The sequence below is a fragment of the Anoplopoma fimbria genome, chromosome 5 (assembly GCF_027596085.1).
Source record: "Anoplopoma fimbria isolate UVic2021 breed Golden Eagle Sablefish chromosome 5, Afim_UVic_2022, whole genome shotgun sequence".
In the NCBI taxonomy this organism is placed as follows: Eukaryota; Metazoa; Chordata; class Actinopteri; order Perciformes; family Anoplopomatidae; genus Anoplopoma; species Anoplopoma fimbria.
This window is the reverse complement of record NC_072453.1, coordinates 11489139-11504526: the sequence shown is the minus strand read 5'-3', so window position 1 is coordinate 11504526 and position 15388 is coordinate 11489139. Positions and strand designations below refer to the sequence as shown.

The window sequence follows — 15388 nt, the reverse complement described above, 5'->3', positions numbered from 1 at the left end:
GAAAGGAAATTAAAGGAAAGTAGAAGGAAAGAAAATAAAAGAAAATCAAAAGAAAGAAAGAAAAGGAAATGAAGGGAAAGTAGATGGAAGGGAAAGGAAATGACAGGAAATAAAAGAAAAGGAAAGGAAATTAAATGAAATGAAACTGGAGGGAAAGGAAAGAAAAGAAAAGTGGGAAGTGAATTAAAGAAGGAAGGAAGGAAGATGTTGGGAAAGAAAACAATGAAGGAAGGAAAATGGAAAAGGAGTAAAAGAAGGAAAGATGAAGAAAGAAGGAAAACATTTGAAATGTGATGAAAGAAAAGTAGAAAATATCAGTAAAATATCAGAACATGTAAACGGTTCTAAACTTTTTTATGACTTTATGAAAATGTGTTTTAGTTTTTGTGTGTGTGTGTGTGTGTGGGGGGGTCCCTCTGTACTGGATGATGAAATAAAGATTCCTTGATGTTTTTTAGTTGGGGGTCTGATGTTGACGCAGAGAGCAGCGTTAGATAACTGCAGACAGGAAGGAGGCTGTTTATGTTCAGAAGCTGTTTCTGTAATTAACTTCATCTAAACAGAAATAATCAGACTGAGAGGATCTGAATGTGTCACATGACCCAAACGTATGAGTTCAACTCTATTATCCTACTTCTATTTCTACTTCATCTCAGAGGGAAATGTCATTAATCATTATTTATGTGTTGAATGTTTGTGATGAACTAAAGGATGAAAAGTTACTTCATGTGATGACAAAATCTTCTTTCTTCTTAAGCTAAAGAGGAAAACGCTTCATCACAAAAATATTAATTTATTATCATCATCTCATGTTTCTCAGTGGATGAAAATAACCCAGATTTATTGAAAAAACAAAACTCAAACAGACTGTTTCAAGTTTATTAAGAGATGTTTTGACATATAAAAGTGAGTTGTGTCTTAAACTGTAAATTTAAGTCCAACGTCAGCAAATTGACTTGACTTTGATCTTTGATTGTTTAAAACCCTGTCAACCTGCATTAAAATAATTCAAAACCTAAAAAAATCACCTTGCATCCTGCTTTTAATCTTATTTTACTGGATAAATCAATTACATTAAAATGAGATAATAATGTGATTACTGTTATATTCACAAATGTATTTGTTGATCTGGTACTTTTTTAACGTCTTATTTAAAATACAGAGAATGTGTAAAACTTGTTGATGCACAAACGGTAAATTGTTTCAGTAATATTTGTTTTTTTTCTCATCTGAAGTTCACTGAGACATGAGCGCGAATACAAGACGTTAAATATTAAAAAGAGGACAGCCTTTTTTTTTATAAGACAAAATAAGTGTGATAACATTTAGTTTGATGAGCATCATTTCGTTCTTCTTCTGCTAAACGTTTTCAAAAAGAAACAAGCTGAAGTCCATCTTTGTCTCCTGGTGACAGAGTTATCCTGATCTGTTTGAATGTAAACATGTATGTGAATGCACTGTGACAGAGAGACAGCTTATATATAAATACATATATAATAATTTGAGTTATATATTAGTTTATTTACAGTGATATCTGTCTGTGAACTTGTGGAATATCCTGCTGTCATGGACGAGTCAGCGCTGGAGCGGTACTTTGATAAATTCATTGATTATGTGAGTAAAAACAGAACCAAACCTGAAGCTGTACGTCTTTAAAGAACGACCTCAGTAATAGTTTCATTTTAACCTCTTAGAAGTTTTTATCAAACAAACAGGAGGAAATTTGTTGGGGACTATTTTCTGTGGCGGATTAATCCACATTTGTTGCTGTTTGGAAACACAGAGAATACTTGTCAGTAGGATCAAATTACTGTTATTTAGCATTCTTTCATGTGATTTGTTGACTTTAAGTAGAATACCAACAGAGCTTCCCCTGAAGCTCAGATGTCTAGATTATGTGACTCACTCAGTCGTCTCTCGCTGCAGGACTCCTCAAAGATGGAGACGGAGGAGTTGAGCGGAGATCTTAGCTCACTGCCTGATGAGCTCCTGACACTCTTTAAGGACGACACTGGTACAACAACAACTCGGCTGTTTCTTAGCTGAAGGCAAATGTGGTGGCATTTTTTTAGTATGTCTAAAAAAAGTCCTAAAAAAGTCTGAGTATAGTTTGTTGAAAAAGCAAAAAATAAGAAGTCATGGTAAAGTATGTCTAAAATTCAAAGTTTAGCATCTCAAAAAAGTCCCCAAAAACAGTAAAGTATGTTAAAAAAAAATACAAAAAAGTAATTGTTTGGTATGTTGAAAAAGTTATAAAAAGTAATAGCGAAGTGTATCAAAAGACAAAGTGTAGTATTTAAAAATAATAATAAAAAAGTCGTAGTATAGTATGTAAAAAAATGTATGTTGAAACAAGTAATCAAAAAAAGTAGTAGAACACAAAAAAGACAAAAAACTAATTGATTAGTATGTTGAAAATAATAAAAAAAAGTAATTATTTAGTACCTACATTTTTTTTAGTAAAGTATGTCAAAAAAAGTCATAAAAAAGTCAAAATACAGTTTATCAATAAGAAGTCATAGTATAGTTTGTCAAGTATGATGTAATCATGAGTGAATAAGGTTGTAACCCTCCAACACACCAAACTACAGAGAGCAGAACAGAGTCCTGTGACAGCAGCACCAGTCTGGACTACAGCTCCCAGAATCCCACAGCAGCGGCTGAGCTCCCAGATGTCTTGTCCCCGGCGGTTCGTCCCGTGACCCCGGTGACCCCTGAGACACATCAACCAGTATTCCACCCCCAGATAAAGTGAGTCACCACGAGGTTAATTTAATAGCTGCTCTGGAGCTTTTGATCACATCACACGACCTTCCTCTTGTTGTCCTAAGTGTGGTGCTGCATTCATGTCCTGTTGGAGAAGCCTACGTTTAGTAATTGTATGTTTGTGTGCAGGAACGTCATCTCCACGGTGAAGCTGGGCTGCTATCTGGACCTGCTCTTTATAGCTCGCAGAACCTGGAACGTAGAGTACAAACCAGAGGTACAGACACCCGAGACCAGGACCCAGATCAGGACCCAGACCAGGACCCAGACCAAGACCAAGAACAGGACCAGGACCCAGACCAGGACCCAGACCAAGACCTGGACTCTGCTTCATGAGATCCAAACCATCAGGGGATTAAATCAAATATTATTATTCACAGCATCTCCTGATATTTTAGCCGTGCTAGCAGAAAGGGCCTAAAGCTTCAGTTTAACAGATGCAAACATGAACACCATGCACGCCTAATAGTTCTGTTTATTCCATCAGTAGATCGCTACGCTAATACTTGTATTTTTAACCTGTCATCAAAGATAGAACTGGTTGTTGGCTTGGCCACAGTTATCTTCTCATAAGTCGCCCTCTGTGCAAAAGGAGTCGGGCAAAACAGCTGATGGCCTTTGGATCACAACGAGGCGATCAAATGTTATTAACAATGCAGATATCAAGTTTTTAGCTGTTTTTGATGCGGTTTAATTAGGAGGTTTGTAAATTATTAAAAATATGTAGACTTTATATATATATATGTGTAACCATTTAATAAAACAACCTGTTGTGTTCCAGGTTTTCAAGGCGCTCATCATGAGGATCCGTCGGCCGCCAACCACAGCGCTGTTCTACAGATCTGGGTTCATCGTGTGTTCAGGAGCCAAGAGGTCAGTCTGTCTGGACTCATAATCAATAACTGTGGATCTGCAGGTGTTAGAGGTTCATCGGCCGCCCTCTCTCTCTCTTTCTCCTCAGTGAGGAGCAGTCGCGGCTGTCGGCCAGGAAGTACTGCCGCATCGTTCAAAATCTGGGCTTCCCCGTCCGCTTCCTGGACTTCAAGATCCGGAACATCGTGGCCAACTGCAAGACCTTCCCGGTCAGACTGGAACAGCTGGCTTACCATCAGCCCTGCAGGTCAGGAAACACCGGCTGTGGTTACCAGAACCTCAAGCTTCCATCTGAAAGAACCTATTGACGATTCCTCTGAAAGGGTTTTAGTGCATTAAACTGATAATTAGCTTCAAAGACTGGATGGAGGGCTGAAGACCAGATACTTCAAGCTAGTTACCCATCCAGAACTCAAACACTAAGAGGACAGAAACTTTATCTCCATCACTAACTACTAAAACTAGAAGATCTCCCTTTTACATTTCAGGTGAGGACTCGAGTCACATGACTTGATTCACAAATTTGATAACTTCAGACTTAACTTGACCAAATGAAGAAAGACTTGCAACTCGACCTGGACTTTAACACAACTGACTTGTGACTTCACTTGGACTTGAGGATTTTGACTTGTAAATACGTGATACCTTTACATTTGGTGAAGAGTTCACTATGACTAGTTTACGACTTGACTCAGGACTTTTGACGCTGGACTTGTCAGTCATGACTTGGGACTCCAAACCACAAGATCTCCCTTTTACGTTTTTATTTCTCAGAGGTGAAGACTCTAGTATCCATATTAGATGACTTTAGTCTCGACTTCACATCAACGATTTATAACTTCACTTGGACTTGAGCCTTTTAACTTAAAAATACCTCATACCTTCACCCAAAACCTGAATATTAGAAAGAACCAGGAAGAATGAACTGTCTTAGGGAAAAACTGATACCAAAAAACACTATGTGTAAAACATACAGGTTGAAAATAACAGACAGAGACACAAATGGCATCACATTGGTGAATATTTCATACTGAAAGTTAATTCTCATACAGTACATGTGTATTCCCATGCAGTGCATGTGTATTCTCATGCAGTACATGTGTATTCCCATGCAGCACATGTGTATTCTCATGTTAATGTTAATATTTTGTGTTTAACTCTCCTCAGTTATGAACCGGAGCTGTTTCCTGGACTCTTCTACAACAGTTTTCCTGGTATCTCCATCACCATCTTCTCATCTGGAAAAATGTTTCTGAGCGGTAACTAATCCGTGTTTTTTTCCACACATGATTGATTATGAACAACCATCAGAATCACCTCTGGTCTGATTATAAAATCAATCTCTTATGCTCTTCCCTGACTTGACAACTATTTTTTTAAATCCCTGGATCTTTAGAGTCTTGTCAACTTAACTGTGAAAAAGAATTGTAAAATAAATAAGCATTGTGTTGAATTTCAGGAGCTAAAAAGGAGGATGAGGTCTACGAAATGCTTCACACCGTCTGTAGAATCCTGAAGGGCTTCAGGAGGCTGTGAAGAAGAAAAACTCTGACAGCAACTCCTGCTTTTTTTTTTTTTATCAAAAAAGAGTCAGTGGATTGTTTTTCCTTAAAAACTGTAATGCTATTCAGTTAATTCATTAAAAAAAAACTCAAAGTTCAAAATAGAAGACACAAGAAATTAAAGTGTTTGAAGATGTTTAAAAGTCCCTTAAACTCTGGAGATTTGGACATTTAAAAACCCTCATATATACATCCATTCATTCATTTTTCCATTAATTATCTTTTCATTTCCATCTTAGTTGTAAAAACTCAGGTCCTTTAAGGTACAAACTAAAGTGTAGTTATACTGTAAGATTATTTTGTTCATATTAAAGGTTTTTACACACAAAATCTATTTGTTAATATGGTGAAAGTTGTATTTTCTTTTCATTTAAGTGCTTAATATGTACCAAAAGCCTGCTGGCGATCCATTAAAAGAGGCCAGTTTACTGTATAATAAATAATATGTAGGGCAAGGTCACATGACCAGCTCCTCTTTCACCTGCAGAGTCACATGAACAGCTTGGAAATATTAAGTGATTTAAAAAAAAAGAAAACAGCCAAAATGCCAGTCCAGCTAGCTAGCTTACTAAGCTAGTGAGCTGGACCACCTGGGCTCATATTGACTTACCCGTTCTCTGTTCAGTGATTGGTGGAAATTCAGAAATTAGCTAAAATTAGTTAAAATTGACGTGAGAAATCACACACATCCATCATAAACACTCAGTGGTGTGGCGTATCTCAGGAGGGGATCATCCCACGTCTCACAACAAATTCTGTTCAGAGTAAAACAGATTTTAAGTGTCTTTAAATATTATTTAATTTATTATTTAGTCCATGTAGCTCAGCATGGTGAGAAATAGCTTTTCAGTCAGAAGGTTGAGAGTTCAAGGACAATCTGAACTGTTTGTGTTTTTCTTCTGTTTCTAAGGTCAAGAATAATTTTTGAAGCTTAAACTGAAAACTGGCAACTAAAGTTTGAATTTTTATGACTCAGATTTGAGAATTTCACATACTTGTAGTTCTTTCCTGCACCACTGGATGTCAGAGTGGTTTCAGGTTGGTTTATGTCAAATGTAACTATTGAAGTCTGCAATAAGGACCCATAACAATCTGGAAAAATGTGAAAATATGGAGCATTTAATTGAAAGAATCTTAACAACAAACTGGAAGTTTGGTTTTTAAAGGCAATGAGTAAATTGTCCTAATGTCTGCAGTGATCTGATACCTTCAAGTGTCAACACAATTTAAACCTTAATATTAAAGGTAAAGCTTGTTGTATTGATCTTCCTGACAGGACTTCAGGGTAATCATGTTACCGGGTTTATACTTTATATTCTTTATCTGGATCCCTGATAACTTCCTGGTCTTTCTGGGCTCCAAACAAAAGCAATAACACCAAAATAAAACGTGTCAGGTCCGAACAAATGTTCAATAAATCACAATATTCACAGAAAACAGTTAAAATTGTCTCCAATCTTAATCTAAACAGCAACTCAAGCTGTTCACTAAATGAAATCCCTCTGAAATGTCTGGTAGAAAAAGAAGAAAGACACTGGAACTGAACTTGAGTCTAAAACCTCAGATCTCTGCGTGATGCTCCAACAGCTGCTGCACGCACACACACACACACACACACACACACACACACACACACACACACACACACACACACACACACACACACACACACACACACACACACACACACACACACACACACACACACACACACACACACACACGTGTAAACATCTGGCTGACGCTCCACTTGTTAAACAGGTCAGTTTGTTCCTAATAATCCAGTGAAACGGAAAGGTCATGATGAGGTGAGGAGCTGTGGGGGGTCGGACACTCACATCTCCCTCACCTCAACTCTCTCTCTGCTGGTAAACCCGGTTTGTCTTCTGGGACTCTCAACTTCAAGCCAAACAGAAGACGTTTCTCTCTGAGCTCAAAGACAGGTTTCAGAAGGTTCTGACAGTCAGTGTTTCTAGTGAGAGTGTTTCTCTGACCTGCTGACCTTCCTGTCTGCACTTCAGATCTGCAGGCCGTCGTGTTGACACTGAGCAGCAGGAAGTGATGTAATCCATTAGGATGACGATGCACCATGAAAACAATATTTTTGGGAATTATGGGAATGCTCCCTCTTTATCCGTCACTCTGTCTTTTATTATGTGACACTTTCTCCTATTTCCTATTATCATCTCTTTGATCTTTCATTATTTTCCACTGAACTGACATTTAATTATTTTTTTATTTATTGCAAACTTGATGCAAAACTTCATTTAAGTTGAGATCTTGATTTAGATTTATTTTGCAGTGAGTTTCAATTTAACTTTTGTCTTCTTTAAGGTAATAAAAACTGGACTGACTTCATGTGTTTTTTCGTTTATTTGTCCAGTTCTTTTACATAACATCTGCAGTGACCTCTGATCAAACACCTGTGACCTGCTCCTCTTTTTTTATTTCATCCGGTCCAGTTCTTCACATCCTCTCTCTCTCTCTCTCTATTCGTCTCTCGTCTTTCTCTCTAATAACATCCTCCGTTTCCTCTGATCCTAATAATACCACACGTTAACCATGCTGACAGTAACGCATCCTGTATTCCTCTCTCACATCCACTCGTTTGTCTTCTGCTGCTTATCTTTGACTCACTTTAACAAAAACAAATCAGTGATCCTTCATCACACTGTAGTTTATTCTGGACTTAATCACACATACAAATACTCACTACAGCACCAGATGTTAATGAAAATAGTCCCTGACAAAGTCACTTTTTCCTCCTGTGAGCGCAGCTGATTGAGAATATTTTGATAACAACACAGAAAAGTTTTTACATTAAGAGGAAAAAGCAGAAAAGGATGGAGGAATGCAAATGTTTTTATCTATTTTTCATGAACAGTTTGGTTAATAAAGAGCATTAAAGCCTCACAAAGAAGCTGCTGCAACACACTTTAGTTTGAAACATCTTTTCTTAGTTTCTGGGTCACGCAAAGCTACAAAAAAAAAAAATGCAAAGTCAACTTTTCCACTTTGGTCCGAGCCAAAGAACATAACCAGATTAGAGAGCCGGGTCATTCGCCTGCATTCACAGGAAGGAAGAGAAAAGAAAAGCACAAACAGAGTCCTGAGAGCTGCGTTCTGAAAACATCTGTTAGTAGAGAGGAAGTAGAAGAGGACGTCTCCAGAGAGCTTCGTCCAAACGCTCATAACTCACCTCATCTCAGAAATGGATCCGGGGCGGAAGTGATTTAGCTCTGGACCAGCGTCTAATGAGCCGGGAGGGAAAAATCCATCTTCATGTTTTCATTAAACATCTCATTGATCTCTGATAGAACCTCAAATAAATCACAACGCATCCTTCAGGAGATGAAGTGCTGGAAGTGTGAAGCAGATATTTAAAACTAGATATTAAAGACTGATCTAAGTGCTCACCAGGTCACAGGGTTTTGGGGCTCCAGCTTCTCTCTGAGGCCCTGGTGACCCCTCGATCCGGATCAAAGGAACCCCCCGCCGACCCCCGCTGACCCCCAATGACCCCTGAGAGAGGATCATCTGCAAAAGCAAAAAAAAAGCTGAGGGTCAGAAAACAAGTCCAGATGTGCCCAGCTGGACTCAGGAGGGGAGATTTAAATGAAAGTACATAAATCTGATGGTTGTTTTCTGCTTCTACACCTGTGTTTGTTTGTGGAGGACTTTAAATCTGCAGGGACTCAGAATCCAGACTGGTCCTCTCTGGACCGCCTGAAGTCATGAAGTCAGCAGAACTACGCCAGAAAGGAGGACTTCTAACTTCCTGTTGGGCTCGTTGGGCTGCAGCTGCACCGAGAGCGTTCAGATCAGAGAGACCTGCTGTTACAGACCAGAACCAGGACCAGAACCAGAGCTAGGACCAGGACCAAGAACAGGACCAGGACCAGGACCAAAACCACCTGCAGCTGATTGATCACATGACTCACCATATGCTTTTGTGACATTCAGGAATAAGTGAAGATTCTGGCCTTTTAAAATGTTTTAAACGATTCAAACAGAAACCCAACGTTGGAGCAGCTCAAATTGCTTTAATGCAGAATTCAGTCAATAATTATTACTTTCATGACGTCTTTTCATTAAAACAACTTTTAGTTATTAGTTTTAGTTATTTTATTTTAAGTTTTTTTTCCTTTGCCGTTATTTATCATTTAATGGCTATGTGCCGTGTGTCAATGTGTTTGTCCTTGAAAAAGTAAAAAAAAAACAATACAAAATAAAACTGTTATTTGTCCTGTTGTCTGTTTTTAACTCTGTTGTTTAGTTTTTATTTGTTGTTTAAAATTGTTAAACATTTTATCAAAGTTCCCGTCATGAAACATAACTTTTTATTTAGTATTAGTCTCGTTTTCGTCATGAAAAAAGTTTTTTAGCGGAAGTATTTCATCCTAGTTTCTGTTTATTAAATGATTTCTGCTATAAAGATGCAATGAGAATAAGTTCTGACTGTAAGAACAGGGAAATAACTTCACTGTGATCATGAAATCAGATAGAAGCTCATCTGTCCTCTGCAGTTAAACCTCCTCTTCTCTCCTCAGAGACTCTGCAGCCGGACCACCGAGGACGAGGAGACGGAGCTGTTTGGAGGTTTCAAAGGACATCGAGGATCAGGATGATAAATAATAAACCTCAGCTGATTCCTCCCAGATGTTTAAGTCTACACTTTAAGGGGGGGATTCTGGGAGGAGAAATCAAAACGAGATGTTAAGTTACACATTTACTGCTTTCATCCGTCAGAGACACTTCAACTCGACGTCTCTCATCTTGAAGAATCGTCCTCTAATTAAAGTAGAAACATTCTCCTGCAGAGAGAAACTAAAGCTGAAGTTCTCACTGTGTGGAAGTTTCTCCTGTTTGGGTGTAACATTACATTTCAGCATCGCACGGCTGCTAGAGATTTTCTATCAGAGCAGCAGAAACTAAACTCCTATTTATGTCTTCGTCCATCTGTTCAACGTCTCATATTTAAATGTTTATGAATCAAAAAGTCTGTAAACTATAAAAGTATAAAAGAAACACAGAGTTATTTTCTGTTGCTGCTGTTTACATTCCTTATGATGCAAATTCAAGAAATGCACTACAAGAATGTACTTCTGTTTCTGTTTTGTTTTTTGTCATGTGTTTGTTGTGTTACAAATACGTTTGGTTGTGCTTCCCTGTGTTGCATAATGACAATAAATGATAATTGAATCCTTGAATCCTTCTCTTCACCGAGTGATTCCTCTGATTTCTGTGAACTTAACTTCCCGTGAAAGTTGTACATTTTAAATGACGGTTGTTTCTTCAGTTAGTTTGTGCTTTTGTAGATTCTAGTTTTCTCTCATTGTGTTAACATTATTTTGGGGGACTGAGGAGACATTATAAGACATTTAAATTCATCCTGTATTCCACAGGTTGACCCCAAATATTGAAATAGACATCTGCTTCTTAAATCTCCTCATGATGAATCTCAGGATGCGTCTGTTAGATTTAGCTTTAAAGCAACATAAGAAAGTTAAAGTTGTATTTAAGGTGTTCTTTAAGGGGGTTTGCATCAATTAAGGAGGTTTAAGACATGACACATGGAGTTACTTTAAGGGTCATGAGAGTGTTTTTAGGACCAGCTGAAGGGAGGAAAGAGTTAAAACTTTTCCTGTTAGACCAGTAGGAGGTGGTACAGATGGGGGGGGAGAGGGGGAGGGAAGTCCCCCAGTTTTTTCTATTGATAGCCATATTCCCCCATTTATTCCTGCAGTTAGGACGATGCAGAGACATGAGCAGAGAGACGAGCAGAGAGACAGACAGACGGACAGACAGACAGACAGACAGACCTGTGGAGCGTCCACAGACCGACTGAGTTCCGAGGATGAAGAGCTGCTTTAATCAACAGTAGGTGATTTAATTTCTCATGTTCATTCAAACTTACCAACCTGCAGAGTGTGTGTGTGTGTGTGTGTGTGTGTGTGTGTGTGTGTGTGTGTGTGTGTGTGTGTGTGTGTGTGTGTGTGTGTGTGTGTGTGCTCTGCAGTCTTTTCTGTCTGTGGTCTCATCATCATCACAGACTGATCTCAAAGCAGCGAGGTGAACCTTTAAATTATCCTAAAGCTCCTCAGTCTGTTCGGACTTTAACACTTTTTAAATCCATAAATATGACACATTGAGGTCGATGTGAAGCTTTGAATTAAGATATTTAAGGGGGTTCGCATGAATAAGTGCATTTTCTGTGGAGCAATAAAGGTAATTTATAGCATTTTAAGAGTGATGGACTTTGGTTCACTACTTAAATAACAGTTTTTTATCATTTATGAACAGAATCATTATTTTCCAAATTTTCCAAAACAGACAAGATTTTGTGCACAAATTGGATTTTTACAATACTGGAGACCAAACAAATAAAAGTCACAATGAGTTTGTGAAATAATTTTGTTTATAAGAAAACCTCTGCATTCTTGTGAATGTGCAGAAAAGATTCACACAATTTGACAACGTTTAAAGAAAATATTCTTACAAAAACGTAGAAAAAAATTCTCTCATTCTCTGTGTTATTTCAGCCACAAACTGAGTCACGATTTATCCTTTCACGAACACGGCACACTGAAACATCATTTTACAAAATCTGACTGACCTGTATTTGAGCACACAAGTAAAGTAAGAATAAAGTCTTCTCAATATAAACTGACAATAGGTTAATCTGAATTCAGTATCTGAAACCTTTAATGTTACTGCAGACTGAGGAGCGTGAGCAACATTTCAAGATGAACTTTGGGATGTTGATGTTTAAATGTCAAGGTTTTCCCATTAAAGTGACTCATTCAATGTTAAAATTAAAGGTTTTTAATGTTAAACAGTTTTCTTTCTTCCTTCTCTTTTTAATAAAGACCAGAATAGTTAAGGTGGACTGATTCTGCAGTGCAGTCACCACTCATCACCAGAGAATAATCCAGATTAAACAGAGTCATCATATTAACGAGATATTAGGATTATTTCTGTGAAAATAAAAATGTTTTCATTCAAAGTACCAGAAATATTTAAAGAATGTAACTTTTTTTATACAATAATAGAAACACCTGATTTTAAATAAAAGCTGCAACGATTCTTTTTTTAATAGTTAATCTGCTGCTTCACGTGATTTTAAATTATATATATTATCCAGCTGTCTTTGGGTTTAAACTCAGGCTCATTTTTAACCCAGGTAGGTCGCCACGGTAACGCAGGTGAATCACCATGGCAACCTATGCTACACAGTTTACCTGGAAACGTTGTTCAAAAAATGTTACAATATAGAGATGAAGATTATAAAGAGCAAAATATATCTTTAAATGTCAATAATCACTTTTATCTCCATGTTAACTAAATCAGAAATGTTTTTCTACACAACACGGGTCCAGACTCGGAATAACACACAATTCTATGGTTTAAATCAATAGATTAGATTACAGAAGAAGAAGATAATCAATAAAAACAAATAAAACCTGCAAACTGTCATGTTTAATCTGATAAAATGAACTGTTTTAGATGCTGTGATTGTTTGTTCATCATGAGATCAAAAATGTCAGCATAAATAAACGGATAGTCCATTATATGAATACATGGATAGTCCAATTAAACATTCACTTTACTAACCAAGATGTCAAATATGTTGAAAAGACGCCTCTAAAGCTGCAGCCTTACTTTAAGTTTTACTTCTTTTTCTATTTTAATATAATATAATACAGTGAAATAGTTATATTTCATGTCACATCTTGCTGCTGCAGTAACTTCTGCAGGTTTTTAGCTCACAGTAGACGTTTATTAGGCCGTTATATCTAACGGATCCTTGTTTAAGATCAAACTTTAGTGAGACGCCTCTGCTGTTAGAGAAACCTCGACACTTCCTTCGTCTGTGTCTCATTAAAGTGAAGTTAACTTCAGCAGGACGTCATGGAAGAACAGTGGCAGTGTGGACGAGAACCTGGTGGTTCTGATTATCTGGAAAAGGTTCATGGCACCAAACGTTTAAGGTTCTTTTGTTAAGGATTCATCTTGTCTTGTAGGTTTGTTAATCATTCTTCTGAAGAATGTCACATTGAGCAGTCCATGTTATAAGGCTTATGGACGATTCATGATTATAGTTAATTTTTTTCCTTATGTTTAGGCCTACTTATGTAAAACAATTGAGAAAGCAGAATTAAAGAGTTGCAGTTGCCAAGAATGTCTTTGTTATGAATATTTTAATTATACAGCTTTAGACTTAGAACAGCAACTGTAACAGCTACGGTTTGACAAACAGTAATCATTTTGTGCAGATTGTAGACAAATAACTTGACTTTAACACTGAAAACGTTATATACTCTGTGTAAAACCAAAAGATAAGTGTTAATTAAATTTATCAGCCAGTTCTAATTGAAAAATAACTGGTTTTTAATCTAAAGTTTTTGGGGTATTAAGTTTAGTTTTTAGCAAAAAGGTAAAAGTAACTCATTCTGATTCTAATTATTATTATTATTTTAAGCAGTTTTGGTTAGCTTAAACTCACCATCGCTTAATAAGTTGATTCATATTTGTTTAAATTGGCTCTCACGGTCGTTTTATTTAAGAATGTAATTTACAGGTCACCGTAGTTCTGTCTAAACAACAAAATCCTCTTTCATTGTCTATTCTCAGCTAGCTGCTCTGTGATTGGCTAATCTCTGACATCAGTATCGAGATGGCCCACCTCTTCCTCGCCAGTAAGATCACTATGCCGGACGACCTCCACAGCAAAGGCGGTGCCCGGATCCCCAGGAACGCCGTGAGGGGGCCGACCTCGATCTCAGCCGAGAAGCTGAGCCGGGAAAAGGCTAGGAAGGAGCGTGGCGCCGTCGTGACTACGCGGGTCCCACACGTCAACGAGGTCCAGCTGACGGCGGCCACCGGAGGCGCAGAGATGTCCTGCTACCGCTGCACTGTGCCGTTCGGCGTGGTCGTCCTCATCGCCGGTGTCGTGGTCACAGCGGTGGCGTACACCTTCAACTCCCACGGGTCCACCATCTCGGTGCTGGGACTGGTGCTGCTGTCTGCTGGACTGGGCCTGCTGGGGTCCAGCGCCGTCTGCTGGAGGGTCCGACTGAGGAAGAAGAAGGACAAGCGGAGGGAGAGCCAGACTGCCCTCATGGCCAGCCAGGGGTACTGTGTGGCCTGATCGCCGCCATCTGGGAGTTTAAGTTCAAGTCTTGTGGTTCAGTTGATTAACTTCAGTGACACCTAAACGGTTTAACAGGGACAAGAAGTGGTGAACCTGTACTCGCTGAAGGCGGTAAGGACTCTGCAGATGCCTCAAAGGATGAGAGGCTGTGAGGGTTTATGATGTGTTCACACCATTTCTTCCAGGGTTGATGGCCGAAAAAAATGGCATAGTTGATATCACTTTCCATGGAGATAAGCAACTCATCCTCTCCGGTGCGTCTAGCTTGAATTGCGCGAATCCCGCAATCAAACCCCCGCGGCACGAATAAACGCTTTTTGCGTTTGGTGTGAACGCAGCATTAGAATTGACGAGTATTTGGACAAACGGCAGAAGATAAATGATTATGGAGGCTTTAAACTGCAGACTGGACGAGCTGGACGATGGATGTGGGCTGAACTTTGTTTTATGAAGATGACGAGGTTAATAATTGATTCTTCAGACATTTTATGGACTCAACGAACTGATTCATCAAATATCTACATAATCGATGATGTACATATTCTGTACAAATAAGCTATTAAAGACAAGGTACTCTAATGTTTCTTCATCTCTGATGAACTCCATCTGTGAGCTCAGCAGTCTGAACTTTCCCTCTGTGATATCGCTTTTCTTCTGAGAGAAACCATTTCTCATCATCTGCAAACATGCGATCTTTTGAGATGAAAACCTTTAATGATAAACTCATTGCAGAATAATAGTTTCAAAATATGAAACGTAGGAGTAACGTTGTTCGAGTAACGAGTTCATCTCTGATATGCATGCCACTTTGTATGTTTAAACTTTAGTGCACTATGATCCAAATGTATTCCACCATATTAAAAGGTTCCCATGTAACTGTTTAACTGTTTAACTGATGGTTAATCTTTTAAGTTTTATTTATTCTGTGTCATTAGACGTGTTTGTTCTATTAAACTCAAGAGTAAAGTGCCAACACCAGACTTCTGTTTAATTAGAGACTCACTGAGGATTTTGTTTTCAGAGCAGGTTGAAG

General features: G+C 38.3%; 2 protein-coding genes across 2 annotated transcripts; both read left to right on the top strand.

Moving 5' to 3' along the window:
- Positions 1–1566: 1566 nt before the first annotated feature.
- LOC129091807 (uncharacterized) lies at positions 1567–5175 on the top strand. The gene is made up of 8 exons (XM_054599501.1): positions 1567–1614; positions 1927–2014; positions 2592–2751; positions 2896–2985; positions 3532–3639; positions 3728–3886; positions 4807–4898; positions 5099–5175. Exons 1-8 carry the CDS (start codon positions 1567–1569, stop codon positions 5173–5175), a joined length of 822 nt encoding a protein of 273 aa, XP_054455476.1.
- A 5857-nt stretch (positions 5176–11032) lies between these two features.
- On the top strand, positions 11033–15388 carry LOC129091676 (transmembrane protein 100-like). The gene is made up of 2 exons (XM_054599370.1): positions 11033–11081; positions 13836–15388. The coding sequence occupies exon 2, from the start codon at positions 13879–13881 to the stop codon at positions 14350–14352; it is 474 nt and encodes a 157-aa protein (XP_054455345.1). The 5' UTR covers positions 11033–11081; positions 13836–13878; the 3' UTR covers positions 14353–15388.

Bases quoted from the DNA above. Each gene is read 5' to 3' on its own strand.
- LOC129091807 (XM_054599501.1), top strand. From the start codon at position 1,567: ATGGACGAGTCAGCGCTGGAGCGGTACTTTGATAAATTCATTGATTAT. The intron at 2,752-2,895 runs GTGAGTCACCAC...GTTTGTGTGCAG, and splicing joins GTATTCCACCCCCAGATAAA to GAACGTCATCTCCACGGTGA. The intron at 3,887-4,806 runs GTCAGGAAACAC...AACTCTCCTCAG, and splicing joins GCTTACCATCAGCCCTGCAG to TTATGAACCGGAGCTGTTTC.
- LOC129091676 (XM_054599370.1), top strand. From the start codon at position 13,879: ATGGCCCACCTCTTCCTCGCCAGTAAGATCACTATGCCGGACGACCTC.